At 42.8% G+C, this 25,016-nt stretch overlaps 1 protein-coding gene across 1 annotated transcript in view; it reads right to left on the bottom strand.

The window, feature by feature from the left end:
- Positions 1 to 25,016, bottom strand: part of LOC127930187 (NACHT, LRR and PYD domains-containing protein 12-like) — a 99,181-nt gene that overhangs the window by 26,138 nt on the left and 48,027 nt on the right. The window contains 1 exon segment of the mRNA XM_052519700.1: positions 400 to 516. Coding sequence (XP_052375660.1) covers positions 400 to 516 — 117 coding nt within the window.

Genomic DNA, 25,016 nt, shown 5'->3' with positions numbered 1-25,016 from the left:
TACCCCTAAGCCATAAGACTCCTGAACATCTAATCAAATGTCTACCCAGACGGTATGCATTGACCCCCCGATTTGTCACTGCTGCTACTCTCTGCCGTTATCATCTGGGTATTTTCACTTTAATAACTCTACCTACATGTACATATTCCCTCAACTAACCGATGCCCCCACACATTGACTCTGTTCCTATACCCCGTGTATATAGTCTCGCTACTGTTATTTTACTGCTGCTCTTTAACTACTTCTTAAGCGTAGTTATTACTCTCATTTTTTTATTGATTTTTTATAGATTTTTTTATTGCATTGTTGGTTAGGGGCTCATAAGTAAGCATTTCACTGTCGTATTCGGCGATTGTAACTAATACAATTTGAATTTATTTGATTTGGATTTCTTCTTACCTTTGTTCAGGTGAAAAGTCTCCCTCTCTAAACACTATAGGTTGACGCATAGACCGATCACTCTTCATGGACACACAGCTGGGTACAGGGGAGGCTGGTCTCTCCTGCTTGATTGGACTTCAACACAACAGAGACAAAAATTACATCTCTCATCTACTCTGAGCTCAGATGGGGAAACATAAGATGAGTTTCATTCCAGAATGTCATACGTTTTCAGAAATGTTGGTAAACTAGCTTTTATTGTTTAAAAAAATTATTAAAGACATGTTTGTGTTTTTCTACTATCTAAACATGTCATGAGGTTGTTTAAATGACAGACATATTTGTTTAAAATAATCACTTGATGGTTTTATTTCAGAGAGACAAATAATAATTGTCTCAATCAATTGAGTTCTATTTAGGTTAAGTAAGTTGTCTCAATATATTTAATGACGTGTAGCCTAACATTTACACAATGATATGCCAAATCTGTGATTTTGTGCATTTTTATTGGGTAAGAAAGAAAATAAGCCATAGGTGCTAATGTCTCTCTAGGAGCTTATCCCTTGTCAGTATTTTGAAAAAATTATAATGTTAAAGAAATTATTTGAAGGGAGTAAACTGATCCGAGAGCAGCTATCCCTTCCTTTCAATCATATCAGTATCGATACATCCAGTTTCTGCTGGTCAGACATGGAACCCTGACCTATTCACCGAACCTGCTGTTTCAACCCCCCCTCTCTCTCTATTTTCCAGCTTTGAAAAACAGGGTAAAATTAAGATATGGCATCTGCAAGTGCATTAATTTTAAGATAGATGAGACAACCACATATCACAGTCAAATATAGCATATACGAACACTCCATTCCAGCTAAACAAACTTAAAGGACCCATATTTACAAATACTCCAGAGAAATATGCTGGGAGTGGGGTGTTTGCTGGATATTAGTGAACACTGTCCCTTTGCATGTGTCAGGGATGTACGGATGCCTCAATCCAAACCTCGTTTTATCAAGAGACAAGAGACATTTTTAACATTTCAATTAACAGGCCTTTATTTGTGACCTTTATTTTGGTGACTTTGATTGCATTGCATCTATACCTGACCCAGAGTTGGCTCTGAACCACTTCTCAGATGTTTTCAATTGTATTGTAGATAAACATGCTCCCTTAAAAAAAATTGAGAATTAAAAATGGGTCTTGCACTTGGTTCAGCCCAGAGCTATCTGAAGTCACACACAACAGAGATACTGCCTTGGCCAAAGCTAGATTCACAGACTCGGGCCCAGACTGGCAGTCTTTAATTAAGGCGGTTGAGAAATCTGTGTGTAAAAAAGCAAAATCAGATTATTATGTTAATACACTATCTGAATGTACAGGGAACCCAGCTAAAATTTGGAAAGCTGTTAAATCACTGAAGGGTTGTATCTCCTCTTCTCTCCCCCAAGAAATTAATTTAGATTCTGACCTTATTACTGACTAAATTGATATGATTAACGCATTTAATCACCATTTTATCTCTGCAGACTTTATAAACTCAGCAAAAAAAGAAACGTCCTCTCACTATCAACTGTGTTTATTTTCAGCAAACTTAACATGTGTAAAGATTTGTATGAACATAACAAGATTCAACAACTGAGACATAAACTGAACAAGTTCCACAGACATGTGACTAACTTAACTAATGTCACACCTTGGTCTTAGTATTTTGTGTTTTCTTTAATTATTTGTTCAGGCCAGGGTGTGACATGGGGTTATTGTATTTTCGTATTGGGGTTTGTAGTATTTGGGATCGCGGCTGAGTAGAGGTGTTGTATAGGCTTGGCTGCCTGAGGCGGTTCTCAATCAGAGTCAGGTGATTCTCGTTGTCTCTGATTGGGAACCGTATTTAGGTAGTCGGGGTGTCACTGTGTATTTCGTGGGTGATTGTTCCTGTCTCTGTGTAGTTTCACCAGATAGGCTGTAATAGGTTTCATGTTCCGTTTGTTGTTTTTGTATAAGTTATTTCATGTATCGCGATCTCTTCATTAAAGATCATGAGTAACAACCACGCTGCATTTTGGTCCGACTCTCTTTCGACGAACGAACGCCGTTACAACTAACAGAAATTGAATAATATATGCCATTTATCAGACGCTTTTATCCAAAGCGACTTACAGTCATGTGTGCATACATTGTACGTATGGGTGGTACCGGGGATCGAACCCACTACCCTGGCGTTACAAGCGCCATGCTCTACCAACTGAGCTACAGAAGGACCATGAATAATGTGTCCCCGAACAAAGGGGAGGGGAGGTCAAAATCAAAAGTAACAGTCAGTATCTGGTGTGGCCACCACCTGCATTAAGTACTGCATTGCATCTCCTCCTTATAGACTGCACCAGATTTGCCAGTTCCTGCTGTGAGATGTTACCCCACTCTTCCACCAAGGCACCTGCAAGTTCCCGGACATTTCTGGGGAAAGGCCTTAGCCCTCACCCTCCGATCCAACAGGTCCCAGACCTGCTCAATGGGATTGAGGTCCGGGCTCTTTGCTTGCCATGGCAGAACACTGACATTCCTGTCTTGTAGGAAATCATGCACAGAATGAGCAGTATGGCTGGTGGCATCGTCATGCTGGAGGGTCATGTCAGGATGAGCCTGCAGGAAGGGTACCACATGAGGGAGGAGGATGTCTTCCCTGTAACGCACAGCGGTGAGATTGTCTGCAATGACAACAAGGTCAGTCTGATGATGCTGTGACACATCGCCCCAGACCATGACGGACCCTCCACCTACAAATCGATCCCGATCCAGAGTACAGGCCTCGGTGTAACGCTCATTCCTTTGACGATAAATGCAAATCCGAGAAAACCGCGACTCGTCAGTGAAGAGCACTTTTTGCCAGTCCTGTCTGGTCCAGCGACGGAGGTTTTGTGCCCATAGGCGACGTTGTCGGTGATGTCTGGTGAGGACCTGCCTTACAACAGGCCTACAAGCCCTCATTCCAGCCTCTCTTAGCCTATTGCGGACAGTCTGAGCACTGATGGAGGGATTGTGCATTCCTGGTGTTCCTCGGGCAGTTGTTGTTGCCATCCTATACCTGTCCCACAGGTGTGATGTTCGGATGAGCTGTTCCTGTGCAGGTGTTGTTACATGTGGTCTGCCACTGCGAGGACGGTCTTGTCTCCTGTAGCGCTGTCTTAAGTGTCTCACAGTCCGGACATTGCAATTTATTGCCATGGCCACATCTGCAGTCCTCATGCCTTCTTGCAGCATGCCTAAGGCATGTTTACACAGATGAGTAGGGGCCCTGGGCATCTTACTTTTGGTGTTTTTCAGAGTCAGAAGAAAGGCCTCTTTAGTGTCCTAAGTTTTCACAACTGTGACCTTAATTGCCTACCGTCTGTAAGCTGTTAGTGTCTTAACGACCGTTCCACAGGTGCATGTTAATTAATTTTTCATGGTTCATTGAACAAGCATTGGGAAACAGTGGTTAAACCCTTTACAATGAAGATCTGTGAAGTTATTTTGATTTTTATGAATTATCTTCGAAATACAGGGTCCTAAAAAAGGGACGTTTATTTTTTTGTTGAGTTTATTTGAATATATTTCAAAGCCAGCTCTTGAAAAGAGTAGTTTGGATGTAGATGGTGAAAATCTATTGAATGATACTGAGAATGCCAGCCAGGAGTTTTATTTTTGAAATTCACTGATGAAGAAGTCCTGGAAGCTTTGTTAACATTAGACACACAAAAATCCACAGGAGCTGATCATTTGGATCTTGGTCTGCTTAAGTGTGCAGCACCCTTATTGCTGGCTCAGTAGCCCACATTTTTTATTAGACATTTTTATCAGGAAGTATTCCAACAGCTTGGAAATCTGCCTATGTGCTGCCACTTCTTAAGGTTGGGGATACAAATGATCTTGACAACTATCGCCCCATTTCAAGACTACGTTGTTTAGCTACAATTTTTGAATTCTTGGTTAATGTACAACTTTGTTTTTATCTGATAATTGTATTAGTACTACTACAGCAACCACGCTAGTTGTTAATGATCGTGTCAATGCCTTGGATGCTATAAAAAGTGCTGTGCTGCCCTGTTCATTGACCTGTCAAAGGTGTTCAACACTGTTGATCATTCTGTTTTGCTGAAGAAATGATCAAGAGTAGATCTGGGATATACACCCTGTTTATGGTTTCAGAATTATTTTAGCAACAGAATCTTGATAGATGAGGTTAAATCAGAATTTTTGAGATTCTAAAAGGTGTTCCTCGGGGTTCAATTTTGGGTCCATTATTGTTCACGTTGTATATTAATGACATAGGAAACACTGTTAAATCTTGTAGCATTCATCTCTATGCAGATGACACAGTTTTCTATTCCTGTGCCACCTCAGTGCAGAAGGCCATTTGTGAACTTCAGCATGACTTTGATTCAATTCATTATTCACTTACAGATATAAAATGTGCGTTAAATACAAGTCAAATACAAGTAAAACCAAAAGCTCAAGTCATGAAATGTTGACCCTGAGGACCTGTATATTTGCACTATAAATGGAGCCCAAATTGAGCTTGTTTCTCAATATAAGTACCCGGGTGTCTGGATTGATGACAAGTTATCCTTCGTAACGCATAGAAAGAATATAAAATAGGAGAAAGATTGTTCAAGCAACACATCTCTCCTTGTACTGGATTTTGGTGATATTGTTTACATGCATACGGCAACCTCTGTTTTGAAACACTTGGGCACAGTCTACCATTCAGCAATACGTTTTATCACAGGGGACACTTTTAGCACTCATCATTGTAGTCTGTATAAAAATGTGGGATGGACCTCTCTGTCTGTAAGAAGAGAGCTGCATTCTCTTTTATTAATTTACAAAGCAATCTGACAGAAACTCCTCCATATGTAACTTCATTAATGAAGTTTAGAATCCTCAGTTACCAAACCCGTTCCCAGGAATGGATAACATTAGAGATCCCTTAAGTCTCCACAGATTTAGGAAAATTCGCGTTTTGTTTTTTATTGCCCCTAATTTGAGGAACAATATGCAGAGTTCACTGCAGCTAGATGTACTGGTGCCACCCAGGCAGTTTAAATGATTGATTGAGGACCTCTATGTAGTTGAATGTGATTGCTTTTATTAAATTTTTATTTTTGTTAATTGCGTGCTGAATTATATTGTTTTATACACATGTGTATGTTTTAATGTATGCACACATGACTGTAAGTCGCTTTGGATAAAAGCGTCTGCTAAATGGCATATATTATTATTATTATATTATTAATATTCTGTTTTTATTGCAATGTGGGCTCTCTTGTAAAATAGATTTTTAATCTCAATGCGACTCCCTGTTTAAATAAAGGTTAAATAAAATAAAATAAAAAATATATTGCGTTTTGCAAAAACAACACATTTTCATACACATCTAAAATATATGAATAAAAATCTGAGAACAGTCATATTTTACACACAAATGAAGGTATCCAAAAGCAATCGTTTCTGATGAAAAAACACAAATGTGAAAAAATTGTGGATATAGCACTTTGGAAATAAACTCTTCATAATTTATTTAACAAAATTGTCATCTCACCTCATAGCTTTCCTGTCATGTTCCCCAGAGAGACTCATTTTAGATGTAGGGGCCCCCTCCTCTCTCTCCCCAGAGAGACTCATTTTAGATGTAGGGGCCCCCTCCTCTCTCTCCCCAGAGAGACTCATTTTAGATCACTGACCCCTAAACAGAAATCAAGCATGTTGGATTTCGTTAATACAGTCACAACAAATTATTAAATGTCAATTCTCTTTTATTCATTATATCTTAGAAATAAAACATTTACTAACAGACACATCTAAACAGTCAGGTGATATAATGCAATCACATGAACATTGTCATGTTCTTCTACAATAGTTGTAAAAATTGTCTCTCAGAAGGGGGAACTCGCAAAGAGTCACTAACAACAACCAAAATATAACATGTGGAGTTTAATTAGGGTTTCACAAATAGTAGGGTTTAACTCATGGGGTTGATGAGAAACCGATTAATAATAATAAATGATTATGCGATCACACGAACATGTAATCATGACTGAATTTTTCACCTCTCCTGTAGTGGACTGTCTTTTAAATAATTTCACTCATTCTTGTGTGTTGCTTTGTTCAACAGCTATGCTATTATTATGGTATGTATACTGAATTCAATAAATAACAGCAATGTTAAGAAAAGTATGTTCAGTGGTTTCATATCAAATTACACAGGAAGCAGGAGCTCATTGCAATTTTGAAAACAACATTTTTCCGGTATTCTGAAAGACAATTTACAACGATGATACATAAAAAAATACCCACAATATACGAATAAATGAACAACATGTTTTTCAATTTGACTTGCCTACGCCCAGTTAGCGCCATTTTGTATGATTGAACTGTCACGTAGCTGTCCCAGGGGAAATGGACTGTTAAGTTTGAGTGTTTTACTTCCATTCACCAATCAAAAAATTACACCATACATTAAATTTCTCTACACACTTTACAATAATCCCTGGAAAGATTATTACCTTGTAGCCTGAAATAAATCACAACCAGAACATGTCAAGTCATTGAGGCACCTTCCGGATGACAAGTGGCTCTCTATCTATGTTCTAGGTACTGTACAGTTGATCTTTGGATGCAATAAATTTGGTCAAAGTCTAGTGACTCAACCCCATAGTATAGCATAAACATAGCAATAGTTTATCCTTTGGCCCGTAGAGGCCATGGCATACTGGAAAATGTAGAATCATTATGATGGATCCAACATATCTCTAACTTTGAAGTATACAGCGGGGTTCCAAATCATTTTCCATCTTGAAAAGGATTAGCAAAAAGTACTCAAAAATATATAATTCAAATACTGAGCAATATTGAATGAAAAAAAACATGGGGAATACAATTGCTCAGAGAAAGACGTTTTGTTTAACAAGTGACACTTTCTTTCTTCAAAAAGGTGGGAGTCAAAATTGACACCTCAGTTTTCAATACCTTTCAATACCTGACCTTGCGAGGATAACAGCACTGAGCCTTTTTCTAAAAGGTTTTATGAGTTGGAGAACACGTTGGGAAGGATCTTAGACCATTCCTTCATACAGAATCCTTCCACATTCTTGACATCATTCGTCTGCGCTTATGGACTGCCCTCTTCAATTCAAACCACAGGTTTTCAATGGGTTTCAAGTACGAAGACTGAGATGACCATTGCAAAATGTTGATTTTGTGATCAAAATAACATTTATTTGTGGATTTGCATATGTGATTGGGGTTATTGTCTTGCTGGAATATCTAATTGCGGTCAAGTTTTAGCCTCCTAGCAGTGGAAACTAGGTTTTTGTCTAAAATGCCCTCGTACTGGATAAAGTTCATGATGCCGTTGACATCAACAAGGGCCCCAGGAACAGTGGAAGCAAAATTGCCCCATAACGAAAGATCCACCACCATATTTTACAGTAGGTACAGTATGGGGTTCTTTTCTGCTCATGCATTCTCATTTAGACTCCAAACCAAACTGTTCTTTGGGCAGATGACATGAAAATACAGCTCTTTGGTCACACAGACCAGTGGTGGGTTTGGTTGAAATGAGAATGTATCAGCAGAAAATAACCCCATGTTTTATGGTCCTGGGACTCTTGTTAAGGTCAACGGCATCATCAACTTTATCCAGTACTTGTTAATGATTAATGATTAATGATTGATATGATTTATTTAAGTGTCATACACCTACTAGTGCTCAGATCACATGGGCTTACAAGACATTACTAAACACAGTACCATTTTCCTTGCACTCAAAATAAAATAATATTTGACAAACTAAACACTTATAGAAGGATCATGGTAAGGCTACCATCAGTACAGCTATCATCTACCCACACTACATAAGCAGTACATTTTTCCTTCTCCTCCACAAACTGATACATCTCAAATACACCCTGTCTGAAACTAAATTCAAGCATTTGCTGATCCCGTAACCAGAAACTTCAGGGTTTGCAGAAACATTTTTACAGAAAAGATCCCATCAGACCTCAGGATTTTTTTAATTTTTATCTTTATTTAACTAGGCAAGTCAGTTAAGAACAAATTCTTATTTTCAATGACAGCCTAGGAACAGTGGGTTAACTGCCTGTTCAGGAGCAGAACGACAGATTTGTACCTTGTCAGCTCAGGGATTTGAACTTGCAACCTTCTGGATACTAGTCCAACACTCTAACCACTAGGCTACCCTGCCGCATCTGGATAAGACCCAGATACAGACAGTTCGAAATAACAAAAGTTTATTTACAAAACAGTGGTCACGTTCGTTATAATGATTGGACCAAGGCGCAACGTGCGTACATTTACATTTACATTTAAGTCATTTAGCAGACGCTCTTATCCAGAGCGACTTACAAATTGGTGCATTCACCTTATGACATCCAGTGGAACAGTCACTTTACAATAGTGCATCTAAATCTTAAAAGGGGGGTGAGAAGGATTACTTATCCTATCCTAGGTATTCCTTAAAGAGGTGGGGTTTCAGGTGTCTCCGGAAGGTGGTGATTGACTCCGCTGTCCTGGCGTCGTGAGGGAGTTTGTTCCACCATTGGGGGCCAGAGCAGCGAACAGTTTTGACTGGGCTGAGCGGGAACTGTACTTCCTCAGTGGTAGGGAGGCGAGCAGGCCAGAGGTGGATGAACGCAGTGATCCGTCATCCACACTGATATGTCTGCCAGACATGCAGAGATGCGATTCGCCACCTGGTCATCAGAAGGGGGAAAGGAGAAGATTAATTGTGTGTTGTCTGCATAGCAATGATAGGAGAGACCATGTGAGGTTATGACAGAGCCAAGTGACTTGGTGTATAGCGAGAATAGGAGAGGGCCTAGAACAGAGCCCTGGGGGACACCAGTGGTGAGAGCGCGTGGTGAGGAGACAGATTCTCGCCACGCCACCTGGTAGGAGCGACCTGTCAGGTAGGACGCAATCCAAGTGTGGGCCGCGCCGGAGATGCCCAACTCGGAGAGGGTGGAGAGGAGGATCTGATGGTTCACAGTATCGAAGGCAGCCGATAGGTCTAGAAGGATGAGAGCAGAGGAGAGAGAGTTAGCTTTAGCAGTGCGGAGCGCCTCCGTGATACAGAGAAGAGCAGTCTCAGTTGAATGACTAGTCTTGAAACCTGACTGATTTGGATCAAGAAGGTCACTCTGAGAGAGATAGCGGGAGAGCTGGCCAAGGACGGCACGTTCAAGAGTTTTGGAGAGAAAAGAAAGAAGGGATACTGGTCTGTAGTTGTTGACATCGGAGGGATCGAGTGTAGGTTTTTTCAGAAGGGGTGCAACTCTCGCTCTCTTGAAGACGGAAGGGACGTAGCCAGCGGTCAGGGATGAGTTGATGAGCGAGGTGAGGTAAGGGAGAAGGTCTCCGGAAATGGTCTGGAGAAGAGAGGAGGGGATAGGGTCAAGCGGGCAGGTTGTTGGGTGGCCGGCCGTCACAAGACGCGAGATTTCATCTGGAGAGAGAGGGAGAAAGAGGTCAGAGCACAGGGTAGGGCAGTGTGAGCAGAACCAGCGGTGTCGTTTGACTTAGCAACGAGGATCGGATGTCGTCGACCTTCTTTTCAAAATGGTTGACGAAGTCATCTGCAAAGAGGGAGGAGGGGGAGGGGGAGGAGGATTCAGGAAGGAGGAGAAGGTGGCAAAGAGCTTCCTAGGGTTAGAGGCAGATGCTTGGAATTTAGAGTGGTAGAAAGTGGCTTTAGCAGCAGAGACAGAGGAGGAAAATGTAGAGAGGAGGGAGTGAAAGGATGCCAGGTCCGCAGGGAGGCGAGTTTTCCTCCATTTCCGCTCGGCTGCCCGGAGCCCTGTTCTGTGAGCTCGCAATGAGTCGTCGAGCCACGGAGCGGGGAGGGGAGGACCGAGCCGGCCTGGAGGATAGCGGACATAGAGAGTCAAAGGATGCAGAAAGGGAGGAGAGGAGGGTTGAGGAGGCAGAATCAGGAGATAGGTTGGAGAAGGTTTGAGCAGAGGGAAGAGATGATAGGATGGAAGAGGAGAGAGTAGCGGGGGAGAGAGAGCGAAGGTTGGGACGGCGCGATACCATCCGAGTAGGGGCAGTGTGGGAAGTGTTGGATGAGAGCGAGAGGGAAAAGGATACAAGGTAGTGGTCGGAGACTTGGAGGGAGTTGCAATGAGGTTAGTGGAAGAACAGCATCTAGTAAAGATGAGGTCGAGCGTATTGCCTGCCTTGTGAGTAGGGGGAAGGTGAGAGGGTGAGGTCAAAGAGGAGAGGAGTGGAAAGAAGGAGGCAGAGAGGAATGAGTCAAAGGTAGACGTGGGGAGGTTAAAGTCGCCCAGAACTGTGAGAGGTGAGCCTTCCTCAGGAAAGGAGCTTATCAAGGCATCAAGCTCATTGATGAACTCTCCGAGGGAACCTGGAGGGTGATAAATGATAAGGATGTTAAGCTTGAAAGGGCTGGTAACTGTGACAGCATGGAATTCAAAGGAGGCGATAGACAGATGGGTAAGGGGAGAAAGAGAGAATGACCACTTGGGAGAGATGAGGATCCCGGTGCCACCACCCCGCTGACCAGAAGCTCTCGGGGTGTGCGAGAACACGTGGGCGGACGAGGAGAGAGCAGTAGGAGTAGCAGTGTTATCTGTGGTGATCCATGTTTCCGTCAGTGCCAAGAAGTCGAGGGACTGGAGGGAGGCATAGGCTGAGATGAACTCTGTCTTGTTGGCCGCAGATCGGCAGTTCCAGAGGCTATCGGAGACCTGGAACTCCACGTGGGTCGTGCGCGCTGGGACCACCAGATTAGGGTGGCCGCGGCCACGCGGTGTGGAGCGTTTGCATGGTCTGTGCAGAGAGGAGAGAACAGGGATAGACAGACACATAGTTGACAGGCTACAGAAGAGGCTACGCTAATGCAAGGAGATTGGAATGACAAGTGGACTACACGTCTCGAATGTTCAGAAAGTTAAGCTTACATAGCAAGAATCTTATTGACTAAAATGATTAAAATGATACAGTAGTGCTGAAGTAGGCTAGCTGGCAGTGGCTGCGTTGTTGATTTTGTAGGTTAGCTGGCAGTGGCTGCGTTGTTGACACTACACTAATCAAGTCGTTCCGTTGAGTGTAATAGTTTCTACAGTGCTGCTATTCGGGGCTAGCTGGCTAGCTAGCAGTGTTGATTACGTTACGTTGCGTTAAAAGAACGACAATAGCTGGCTAGCTAACCTAGAAAATCGCTCTAGACTACACAATTATCTTTGATACAAAGACGGCTATGTAGCTAGCTATGTAGCTAGCTACGATCAAACAAATCAAACCGTTGTGCTGTAATGAAATGAAATGAAAATGTGATACTACCTGTGGAGCGAAGCGGAATGCGACCGGGTTGTTGAGTGCGGAAGTTCTATTCGGTAGACGTTGGCTAGCTGTTGGCTAGCTAGCAGTGTCTCCTACGTTAAGGACGACAAATAGCTGGCTAGCTAACCTCGGTAAATTAAGATAATCACTCTAAGACTACACACTCTAAACTACACAATTATCTTGGATACGAAGACAGCAAAGACAACTATGTAGCTAGCTAACACTACACTAATCAAGTCGTTCAGTTGAGTGTAATAGTTTCTACAGTGCTGCTATTCGGTAGACGGTGGACGTTTGCTAGCTGGCTAGCTGCTGGGCAGATAGCAGTGTAGACTACGTTAGGACGACGAAATACGATAATTACGCAATTATCTTTGATACAAAGACGGCTATGTAGCTAGCTAAGTCAGACACCTAGGAGGTCAGACTGAACCCATCATGACACCTAGGAGGGCTGAAGGACCCGTCATGACACCTAGAAGGTCTGAAGGACCCGTCATGACACCTAGGAGGTCTGACTGAACCCATCATGACACCTAGGAGGGCTGAAGGACTGGCCCCGTCATGACACCTAGGAGGTCTGAAGGACCAATCATGACACCTAGAATGTCTGAAGGACCCGTCATGACACCTAGAAGGTCTGAAGGACCCGTCATGACACCTAGAAGGTCTGAAGGACCCATCATGACACCTAGGAGGGCTAAAGGACTGGCCCGTCATGACACCTAGGAGGTCTGAAGGACCAATCATGACACCTAGAAGGTCTGAAGGACCCGTCATGACACCTAGAAGGTCTGAAGGACCCGTCATGACACCTAGAAGGTCTGAAGGACCCATCATGACACCTAGGAGGTCTGAAGGACCCATCCTGACACCTATAAGGTCTGAAGGACCCATCATGACACCTAGAAGGTCTGAAGGACCCATCCTGACACCTAGGAGGGCTAAAGGACTGGACCCGTCATGACACCTAGGTGTAAAGTGACTGTTCCACTGGATGTCATAAGGTGAATGCACCAATTTGTAAGTCGCTCTGGATAAGAGCGTCTGCTAAATGACTTAAATGTAAATGATGTAAATGTAAGTGTAAAGGGATAAAGAATATGTACATAAAGATAAATGAATGAGTGATGGTACAGAACGGCATAGGCAAGATACAGTAGATGGTATCGAGTACAGTATATACACATATGAGATGGAGATGGAGGTTGGAGTAAATGACTAAAATGTTGAATGAAAATGTTTTACATACAGATCACATATTACTGTATTGAATTATTATGTTTAAATATTTAAATATTTATGTCACAAATGTATCATTTGTACAGTTCTTCATAAACATGTTTAGGTATTTGTTACATTTGACTGTGTAAAACCTAGCAGTAGTACTTTTTTCTCTAAGAGTGAGGAAGAGATATAAAAAAATTGATTATTTGTTCCTCTGAAATGAAACCATTAAGTGATAGATTTTGAACAAATAAATGTATTTTCATAATTTCTTTAAAAAAATTGAATTCACCAACATTGCTGAAAATGGCAATATAGAATTTTAGAATTTAAGTCTTCTTCTGTTTCCCAATCTGAGGTCAGAGTAGATGATAGACAGAATGATTGACTCTGTTGTGTTGAAGCTCAATCAAGCAGGAGAGACCAGCCTCCCCTGTACCCAGCTGTGTGTCTATGAAGAGTGATGAGTCTATGGATCCTCCTATAATGTTTAGAGAGGGATACGTTTCCACTGAACAAAGGTAAGAAGAACTCGTGGGTCATGATGGTCAGTGAATTAAACAACTCTGTCATTTATCCTTTCCCATTTTCCCATTTCTTTTGGTTGTTTTAATGATCCATATGTTAATCCTTTTTCCATTTTCATAGTCCTAAAACAATATTAAACAAACGTTTGAATGACAATGAGGGGCAACATTGTTACATCTAATGCCTGTTTGCCTGAGGCTGATGTCGCACAGGTGTTTGTACATGTGTGCACATGCATATACACACACTCACATTCAAAAGCACAGATGTTCACATACACGGACACACATCTAAATAATGCCACACATGCACTTAGACGTATTCAGTTGGCCTTGCTGTTCTGATTGTTGTTGTCCTTATCATACTTTGTTTTTTGTTGTTTTCTGTTTTTCTTAGTCTTTCTCTTTTTTTCTTAGTTAAATTTGTTGGTTGGTGGGACAGTGGCATCGGAGGAATTGGGTTACGGGGCTTGTTGAAAGGTGGCTTGAGGGACAATGACTTGGGGGTCCGTAGCTTGGGAGATGGGGGCTTGGTGGACGGTGGCTTGGGGGATGGGGGCTTGGTGGACGGTGGCTTGGGGGATGGTGGCTAGGTGGAATGTGGCTTGTTGGGGTGGTCTCGGATGGTCTCAGAGTGCTCTCGAGGAACTGTGGGTAAATCTTGGAGGGCTGGTGGCCTGGCGGTTGGGAGCTTGGGCCGGTGGCTGATATGTCGCTGGTTTGGGTCCACGTTTTGGCCTTGTGGGAGATCTGTCGAAATACCTTTGGGCAGGGCGATGACCCTGGTTGCTTCTGTGGGTCGCTCTGGATGGTAGTCTGTTAGATAACTGAATGTAAATGTTGAGTGACTTCACCTCAAGTAGATTGAATGTTTTTTATTTTTTATTTGATTTCACCTTTATTTAACCAGGTAGGCTAGTTGAGAACAAGTTCTCATTTGCAACTGCGACCTGGCCAAGATAAAGCATAGCAGTGTGAACAGACAACACAGAGTTACACATGGAGTAAACAATTAACAAGTCAATAACACAGGAGAAATAAAGAGAGTCTATATACATTGTGTGCAAAAGGCATGAGGAGGTAGGTGAATAGTTACAATTTTGCAGATTAACACTGGAGTGATAAATGATCAGATGATCATGTACAGGTAGAGATACTGGTGTGCAAAAGAGCAGAAAAGTAAATAAATATAAACAGTATGGGGATGAGGTAGGTAAATTGGGTGGGCTATTTACCGATGGACTATGTACAGCTGCAGCGATCGGTTAGCTGCAAAGATAGCAGATGTTTGAAGTTGGTGAGGGAGATAAAAGTCTCCAACTTCAGCGATTTTTGCAATTCGTTCCAGTCACAGGCAGCAGAGAACTGGAACAAAAGGCGGCCAAATGAGGTGTTGGCTTTAGGGATGATCAGTGAGATACACCTGCTGGAGCGTGCTACGGGTGGGTGTTAACATCGTGACCAGTGAACTGAGATAAGGAAGAGCTTTACCTAGCATGGACTTGTAGATGACCTGGAACCAGTGGGTCTGGCGACGAATATGAAGCGAGGCCAGCCGGCTAGAGCATACAGGTCGCAGTGGTGGGTGGTATAAGGTGCTTTAGTAACAAAACGGATGGCACTGTGATAAACTGCATCCAGTTTGCTGAATAGAGTATTGGAAGCTAATTTGTAGATGACATCGCCGAAGTCGAGGATCAGTAGGTTAGTCAGTTTTACTAGGGTAAGTTTGGCGGTGTGATTGAAGGAGGCTTTGTTGCGGAATAGAAAGCCGACTCTAGATTTGATGTTAGATTGGAGATGTTTGATATGAGTCTGGAAGGAGAGTTTACAGTCTATCCAGACATCTAGGTACTTATAGATGTCCACATATTCTAGGTCGGAACCATCCAGAGTGGTGATGCTAGTCAGGCGTGCGGGTGCAGGCAGCGAACGGTTGAAAAGCATGCATTTGGTTTTACTAGCGTTTAAGAGAAGTTGGAGGCCACAGAAGGAGTGTTGTATGGCATTGAAGCTCGTTTGGAGGTTAGATAGCACAATCTCCAAGGAAGGGCCAGAAGTATACAGAATGGTGTCGTCTGCATAGAGGTGGATCAGGGAATCGCCCGCAGCAAGAGCAACATCATTGATATACAGAGAAAAGAGTCGGCCCGAGAATTGAATCCTGTGGCACCCCCATAGAGACTGCCAGAGGACCGGACAACATGCCCTCCGATTTGACACACTGAACTCTGTCTGCAAAGTAGTTGGTGAACCAGGCAAGGCAGTCATTAGAAAAACCGAGGCTACTGAGTCTGCCGATAAGAATATGGTGATTGACAGAGTCGAAAGCCTTGGCCAGGTCGATGAAGACGGCTTCACAGTACTGTCTTTATCGATGGCGGTTATGATATTGTTTAGTAACTTGAGCGTTGCTGAAGTGCACCCGTGACCGGCTCGGAAACCAGATTGCACAGCGGAGTAGGTACGGTGGGATTCGAGATGGTCAGTGATCTGTTTGTTGACTTGGTCTTTCGAATACCTTAGATAGGCAGGGCAGGATGGATATAGGTCTGTAACAGTTTGGGTCCAGGGTGTCTCCCCCTTTGAAGAGGGGGATGACTGCGGCAGCTTTCAATCCTTGGGGATCTCAGACGATATGAAAGAGAGGTAGGTTGAACAGGCTGGTAATAGGGGTTGTGACAATGGTGGCGGATAGTTTCAGAAATAGAGGGTCCAGATTGTCAGGCCCAGCTGATTTGTACGGGTCCAGGTTTTGCAAAACTTTCAAAACATCTGCTATCTGGATTTGGGTAAAGGAGAAGCTGGAGAGGCTTGGGCGAGTAGCTGCGGAGGGGCGGAGCTGCTGGCCGAGGTTGGAGTAGCCAGGAGGAAGGCATGGCCAGCCGTTGAGAAATGATTGTTGAAGTTTTCGATAATCATGGATTTATCGGTGGTGAGCGTGTTACCTAGCCTCAGTGCAGTGGGCAGCTGGGAGGAGGTGCTATCATTCTCCATGGACTTTACAGTGTCCCAGAACTTTTGGGAGTTAGAGCTACAGGATGCAAATTTCTGCTTGAAGAAGCTGGCCTTTGCTTTCCTGACTGACTGCGTGTATTGGTTCCTGACTTCCCTGAACAGTTGCATATCGCGGGGACAATTCGATGCTATTGCAGTCCGCCACAGGATGTTTTTGTGCTGGTCGAGGGCAGTCAGGTCTGGAGTGAACCAAGGGCTATATCTGTTCTTAGTTCTGCATTTTTTGAAAGGAGCATGCTTATCTTAAATGGTGATGAAGTTACTTTTAAAGAATGACCAGGCATCCTCAACTGATGGGATGAGGTCAATATCCTTCCAGGATACCTGGGCCAGGTCGATTAGAAAGGCCTGCTCGCAGAAGTGTTTTAGGGAGTGTTTGACCATGATGAGGGGTGGTCGTTTGACTGCGGACCCGTATCGGATACAGGCAATGAGGCAGTGATCACTGAGATCCTGGTTTAAGACAGCGGAGGTGTATTTGAAGGGCCAGTTGGTCAGGATAATGTCTATGAGGGTGCCCTTGTTTACAGATTTAGGGTTGTACCTAGTGGGTTCCTTGATGATTTGTGTGAGATTGAGGGCATCTAGCTTAGATTGTAGGACTGCCGGAGTGTTAAGCATATCCCAGTTTAGGTCACCTAACAGAACAAACTCTGAAGCTAGATGGGGGCGATCAATTCACAAATGGTGTCCAGGGCACAGCTGGGAGCTGAGGGGGTTGGTAGCAGGCGGCAACAGTGAGAGACATATTTCTGGAGAGAGTCATTTTTAAAATTAGTAGTTCGAACTGTTTGGGTATGGACCTGGAAAGTATGACATTACTTTGCAGGCTATCTCTGCAGTAGACTGCAACTCCTCCCCTTTGGCAGTTCTATCTTGACGGAAAATGTTATAGTTGGGTATGGAAATCTCAGATTTTTGGTGGCCTTCCTAAACCAGGATTCAGACACAGCAAGGACATCAGGATTAGCAGAGTGTGCTAAAGCAGTGAGTAAAACAAACTTAGGGAGGAGGCTTCTGATGTTGACATGCATGAAACCAAGGCTTTTTCGAACACAGAAGTCAACAAATGAGGGTGCCTGGGGACATGCAGGGCCTGGGTTTACCTCCACATCACCCGCGGAACAGAGGAGGAGTTGTATGAGGGTGCGGCTAAAGGCTATCCAAGCTGGTCGCCTAGAGCGTTGGGGACAAAGAATAAAAGGAGCAGATTTTTGGGCATGGTAGAATATATTCAGGGCATAATGCACAGACAGGGGTATGGTGGGGTGCAGGTACAGCGGAGGTAAGCCCAGGCACTGGGTGATGATAAGAGAGGTTGTATCTCTGGACATGCTGGTTGTAATGGGTGAGGTCACCGCATGTGTGGGAGGTGGGACAAAGGAGGTATCAGAGGTATGAAGAGTGGAACTAGGGGCTCCATTGTAAACTAAAACAATGATAACTAACCTGAACAACGGTATACAAGGCATATTGACATTTGAGAGAGACATACAGCGAGGCATACAGTAATCGCAGGTGTTGATTGGGAGAGCTAGCTAAAACAACAGGTGAGACAACAACAGCTAATCAGCTAGCACAACAACAGCAGGTAAAATGGCGTTGACTAGGCAGAGAGGGTCGGATTAACTACACACAGAGCCTGAGTTCACGGCTGGGGCCGACAGATAAAAACATAAACAAACAGAATGGAGTACCGTGATTAATGGACAGTCCAGCAGGCATCAGCTATGTAGCCAAGTGATCACAGTGTCCAGCCGGCATCAGCCATGTAGCCAAGTGATCACAGTGTCCAGGGGGCAGCAGTAGATGGGACAGGGAAGCCTCCACTACGCTAGCGACACAGCGTTTAAAGTTAGTAGCCCGGGGTGGTAGGGGGTTGGCAAGGAGATGTGCCTGCTAGCAGGGAGATGTGCCTGGTTCATGGCTAACGTGGGAGTGGCGTTAGCCAATGTCCAGGGTTTACAGCAAGGATCCGGTGGAGTATTGGGCTCTAGCCGTGTATGAGTGTGGTTCGGGTGAACAGCTGAGTAGGCCGGGAAGTGGGCCTCAGTGATAGCTTCGGTACTGGGTGCAAGCTAGCTGTAGTGGTCCAGGGATTACGGCAGGAATCTGGCGTTGTTGTGGAGAGACAGTTCGATACTGGTAGACTGGCGAGTATTATCCAGGCTAAAAAAAAAACTGGCTGGCTGTGCAGAACGTAAAAGCCGCTAGCAGTGGCTAACAATGACTAAATAGCTTGTAGCTAGTTAGCTGGTTAGCTTCTGGAGGTTCTTGAATGTGTTCTAACATTTAAAATTCGCGATTCCGTATCACATTGGGTGAGGCAGGTTACTGGAAGGTATACTCGAATTAAAAATCGAAAAGAGATTGAAAATAAATATGGGTCAAGTGAGTGGTTGGGCTGGCTGGGGACACGGCGATTCAGACAGTTAGCAGGCCTGTGCTAACAAGCTAACAGTTAGTAGGCCAGGGCTAAGCAAGCTAGCAGTTAGCAGACCGGGGGCTAAACAAAATAGCAGTTTGTAGACCGGGGCAGGCTAGCAGTTAGCAGGCCGAATTAGCAAGCAAGCAGATAGCAAGGGCTAGAAAGTTAGCCTTTGGGGGACGTCGCGATGGGGTTAAGTCTGTTTATGCCTCTTCATGTGGTGACGTCGATTGACCGGTCGTGGAATTATTAGGGTTCCAAATAGCTCGAGGTAGCTAAGCAGGCATAGCTGGTTAGCATAATGGGCATGATGAGTTCCATTTTTTTGTTGCCCCCAACCCCATCAAAGGTGCGCATTGCAATCTAGCTGGAACCCGGTGTGGTTGTCTGTGACCGATGAGTTGGGTAAATGCAGATAGGCAATCCCATGCTTCAGCCTATGTATTTATAGCCACTATGCTGCATCAGTTGGGCTACAGGTGATAATGCTTCTTGCTAATAGCATACCTGGTAATATGGACCATGCATAGGCTATATGCATGTGTTACAACTTTCCCTGAAGTCGGCCCCTCTCCTTGTTCGGGCAGCGGTCGACGTCACCGGCCTTCTAGTCACCGCCGATCCACTTTTCATTTTCCATTTGTTTTGTCTTTGTCTTACACACCTGGTTTCAATTCTTCAATTACTTGTTCATTATTTAACCCTCTGTTACCCCATGTCTGTTTGTGAGCAATTGTTTGTATGTAGTACGGTTCGTTATTGTGGGCTCTCTTGATTGTATCGCATTTGTATATTTTGAGTAAAGTACGTTTACTTCCTCATTTCTGCTGTCCTGTGCCTGACTCCTCTACACCAGCTACACATAGACTGCATTATAGCATGGTCCAATATGTTGAAATAATTTAACCAATATTTTAATGGGCACATTTCTGGAGGTGGAAATTATATTTTAGATGGTGTCAGCATAATTATATTTTAGATGGTGTCAGCATAATTATATTTTAGATGGTGTCAGCATAATTATATTTTAGATGGTGTCAGCATAATTATATTTTAGATGGTGTCAGCATAATTATATTTTCATACATTTTGAGAAAGTCCTTTAAAAATTAAAAAGTCACCAGAACTGAGATTTTGAGTCATACGACATAAAAATTATCTGCGGAAGGGGACCCTATTGTTTGTGAAAAGCCCAGGAGGCTGAGATACTGGAACCGGAGCACCTGGCAGTGAAGATCATCCCATGCTCACTTAGGTCACTTGCTTTGCCTGTTCTAACATTGCATTGTACAGTAACTGAATTCATCTATGCCTGACTGCTTTATATAGCAAGCCATGGCCACATGAATCACTGTCTGTAGGAACAAACCATTTTCATGAACAGGGTGTTGTACCTAATAAAATCTACAGTATTGCAATTGAACAACCATATATCAAATATGGAGCAAACCCTGTAGACAGGTGAAACCAGGGAAAGCGTACTGTAGCTAACAATACTTTCCCAACCTAGAACCCTAGGAAATCTGAAACTAGTTTGAAACAGGTACTAGTGCCTTCAAAAAGTATTCATACCCCTTGACGTATTCCACATTTTGTTGTGTTACAGCCTGAATTCAAATGAATAAAAATGATATTTACACACAATACTCCATAATGACAAAGTAAAAAACATGTTTTTAGAAATGTTTGCTAATTTATTGAAAATGAAATACCGAAGTACTGTATCTTATTTACATAAATATTTACACCCCTCAGTCAATAACTTGTAGAAGCACCTTTGGCAGTGATTACAGTTGTGAGTCTTTCTGGATAAGTCTCTAAGAGCTTTCCACACCTGCATTGTGCAACATTTGCCCATTATTCTTTTTAAATTCTTCAAAATCTGTCAAATTTGTTGTTGATCATTGCTAGACTACCGTTTCCAGGTCTTGCCATAGACTTTCAAGCAGATTTACAGTACCAAAAGTTTGGACACGCCTCAAGGGGTTTTCTTGATTTTTACTAATTTCTATATTGTAGAATAATAGTGAAGACATCATAACTATGAAATATCATTTTATATATATTTTTAAACAAATCAAAATATATATTCTATTTGAGATTCTTCAAAATAGCCAATCTGCCTTGATGACAGCTTTGCGCACTCTTGGCAATCTCTCAACCAGCTTCACGAGGTAGTCACCTGGAATGCATTTCAATTAACAGGTGTGCCTTGTTAAAAGTCTATTTGTTGAAGTTCTTTCCTTCTTAATGCGTTTGGGCCAATCAGTATTGCTGTGACAAGGTAGGGGTGGTACACAGAAGACAGACCTATCTGGTTAAAGACCACATCCATATTATGGCAAAAACAGCTAAAATAAGCAAACAGAAATGACAGTCCATCATTACTTTAAGACATGAAGGTCAGTCAATACTTTGACAAATCCGGTGAACCACAAAACGAAACAAGGATAGCGAGGGAAAAGGATCTTGCTGCACTCATACCATCCCTGACCATATAGCAAAAAGCAAACTGAACAATAAACTTAGATGTCTCAACATTGTAGCGAACTTCGTCGTTGTTCCCCAAGATCACCTCCGCCCACTCTGAGCGTAATTGGACAATATCCCTGGTGCCACACAGTACGTTGACGTGGACAGTTCTGTTCGGGGAAACAGGCAGTTCCAGAACACGGAGATGAGCAGAGCCACACAATAAACTGAACACTGTCTTTACATTGGGTTACATTAGTAATATAATATGGTTGGTTGTAGTTAACACATTGACAACTAATTGACAACTAATTATTGAATGTCAATTGTTCTCTTTTATTCACTATCGCTGAGAAATAAAACATTTACTAACAGAAACATCCAAACAGTCAGGTGAATTAATGCATTCACATGAACATGCAGTTATGACTGATATTTTTGGTGCTAACTGCCTACGCCCAGTTAGCACCATTTTGTATGATTGAACTGTCACGTAGCTGTCCCAGGGGAAATGGACTGTTAGGTCTGAGTATTTGACTGTCATTCACTAGTAAAATAACACCATACATTTAATGTCCCTACACATTTTACAATAATCCCTGGGAAGAGTCTTACCTTGTAGCCTGAATTCACAACCAGAACATGTCAAGTCATTGAGATATTATCCGTTGTGCTGAGAGAGCACTTTCCTGATGACAAATATCTCTGTATCTATGTTCTATGTACAGTTGATCTTTGGATGCAATAATATCTGGTCAAAGTCTAGTGACTCAACACCATAATATATCATAGACATTACAGTAGTTTAACCTTTGGCCAGTAAAGGCCATGGCATATTATATAACATGTTGAATCATTATGATGGATCCAGTTTCAACACATCTCTAATTTAGTATGTATGGTGTGCACCAAGTTCATATATCTCAATATTGTTGCAAAGAAATGGCACACGCAGATATTTATATACCTGTGTGTGTTTTTTTAAATCCCAGCCCCCATCCCAGCAGGAGGCCTTTTGGTAGGCTGTCATTTAAAATCAGAATGTGTTCTTAACTGATTTGACTAGTTAAATAAAGGTTAAATATAATAAAAGAAAGACCTTAATCTGCATATCACTAACAAACCCCTATTATATATTATAACCGAGCCTACATAATATATATGTAATATGTATATATTTGTATACATAATATAAAATCTCTTACTTACTGAAAAAAAAACTTTCTGTATGGCTCAACTATCCATTATTGTCACGCCTTGGTCATTGTATCTTGTGTTTTTGTTATATGTTTGGGTAGGCCAGGGTGTGACATGGGTTTATATGTTGTTTTTGTATTGGGGTTTGTATTATTTGGGATCGCGGCTGATTAGGGGTGTTGTTAGGCTTGGCTGCCTGAGGCGATTCTCAATCAGAGTCAGGTGCTTATCGTTGTCTCTGATTGGGAACCGTATTTAGGGAGCCATAGTTTCGCTTTGTATTTCGTGGGTGATTGTTCCTGTCTTTGTGTAGTTTCACCAGATAGGCTGTAATAGGTTCACGTTCCGTTTGTTGTTTTCGTCTTTCAGTTATTTCATGTACCGTCATTTCTTTCATTAAAGTCATGAGTAACCAACACGCTGCATTTCGGTCCGACTCTCTTTCTTCAACAAACGAACGCCGTTACAATTATTTCCAATTTTCATCCCAGATCCCAGAATTTCCATATGCACATAAAGCTCAAATGATGTACAGATTTGTTATTGAACATTTCTCCTTTGCAAATATAATCCATCCACCTGACAGGTGTGGCATATCAAGAAGTTGATTAAACAGCATGATCATTACACAGATACACCTTGTGCTGGGGTCAATAGAAGGGCACTCAAAAATGAGCAGTTTTGTCACACAACACAATGCCACAGATGTCTCAAGTTTTTAGGGAGCGTGCCATTGGCATGCTGACTGCAGGAATGTCCACCAGAGCTGTTGCCAGAGAATTGAATGTTAATTTCCCCTCCAACGTTGAATGCCACCTCCAACGTTGTTTTAAAGAATTTGGCAGTACGTCCAACCGGCCTCACAACCGCAGACCACATGTAACCATGCCAGCCCAGGACCTCCACATCCGGCTTCTTCACCGACAGGATCGTCTGAAACCAGCCACCCGGAAAGCTGATGAAACGGGAGGAGTATTTTTTTCTGTAATAAATCCCTTTTATGGGGTAAAACTTATTATGATTAGCAGGGCCTGGCTCCCCAGTGGATGGGCCTATGCCCTCCCAGGCCAACCAATGGCTGCGCCCCTGCACAGTCTTTTGAAGTCCATTGACTAGGGCCTAATGATGTTATTTCAATTGGCTGATTTCCTTATAACCGTAGCTCAGTAAAACCATTGACATTTTTGCATGTTGTATTTATATATTTTTTTTTCTGTTTAATTAACATAATAAACTAATCCCCTTCAATATCTGTCTGTTTAAGCAAGATATATATTTTTTGTAGTTGCATGGGCTGCGTCTCAGTCCACCGCATCCTCTGATATTGCCCTTCCGCATCTGAGGTGAAAGGTGGCAGAGCTAGAACGATGTTTGTCAGACCATGAGACATCTCGAAAATCGGTCTTCTCACAAAAATCATATGTAGGGTGCGAACGGTTTGAACGAAAATTATGATACCACTGTCTTGAAAGCTGAGACTCATAATGGTGTTCTCCATTTTGCTCTAGGATGCCCACAAGCCTCACAAGACATGCCCCGTGTCAAGGTCCCCGGCACCAGTTTTAAAAAAATATGGAAATAGTATATGGACATAGTTAGTGCCTAAAATAAAGCAATAAATACATGTAAAAAGACACACACAAAAAAATCCTGATCTTTCTTATATTTCTCAGATAGACCGACACTTCAGAACACAATAAAGCACAATAAAGGCACCACTGAAATTATTAAAGTAGCTGAGCTACTGGGATACCAGCCCCAAACAATTGATAAAGTTGTTTCCCAATGGAGAAACAGCTAGCAGTTTGCCATCTGTTTAGGTGGGACTCAACTGAAAATACAGTTGAGTTTTGGAGTGAAGTGAATAACTACACAGACTCTTCCGGGTCAAATCCATTTGAAGAATTGTGCAAATCTGCACACACTGCCCTCTCCTTGCCAAATTCAAATGAGGAGGTTGAACGGCTGTTCAGCCAAATGAGTGTGGTCAAGTCAAAGTTAAGAAACAGAATGTCACTGCAAACTCTCAACTCCATACTCCTGGTGCGGTATGGACTGAAGCTGCCTGGTGATACCTGTTACCAGCATAAACTACCAAGTGAAGTTCTGCAGCAGTTTGGCACCACAGCTGCATACAACGTTAAGGCCTCTCCATCCTCTACTGCTGGTTCCAGCTCTGTGACAATGCAGTTGGACAGTGAAAATGAAGAGGATTTCCTTGCCAATCTATGATTCATCATATTTACAGTACCTAGGAGTGGACTTTTTTGGAACTGGTGGAGACACAAAGCTAATGGTGGCAGTGTGCACTGCAGTGTGTGTGAGAACAGTGGCAATATCTGGAGGAAACCAGTGAGCTGCTAACCGGCCAAGCAGCACAACAACCTGGAGAGAGCTGGAGAGAG

This window comes from Oncorhynchus keta, chromosome 5 (genome assembly GCF_023373465.1).
Source record: "Oncorhynchus keta strain PuntledgeMale-10-30-2019 chromosome 5, Oket_V2, whole genome shotgun sequence".
Lineage (NCBI taxonomy): Eukaryota > Metazoa > Chordata > Actinopteri > Salmoniformes > Salmonidae > Oncorhynchus > Oncorhynchus keta.
Note: the sequence above shows the minus strand (reverse complement) of the source record. Positions and strands in the feature narration are given on the sequence as shown.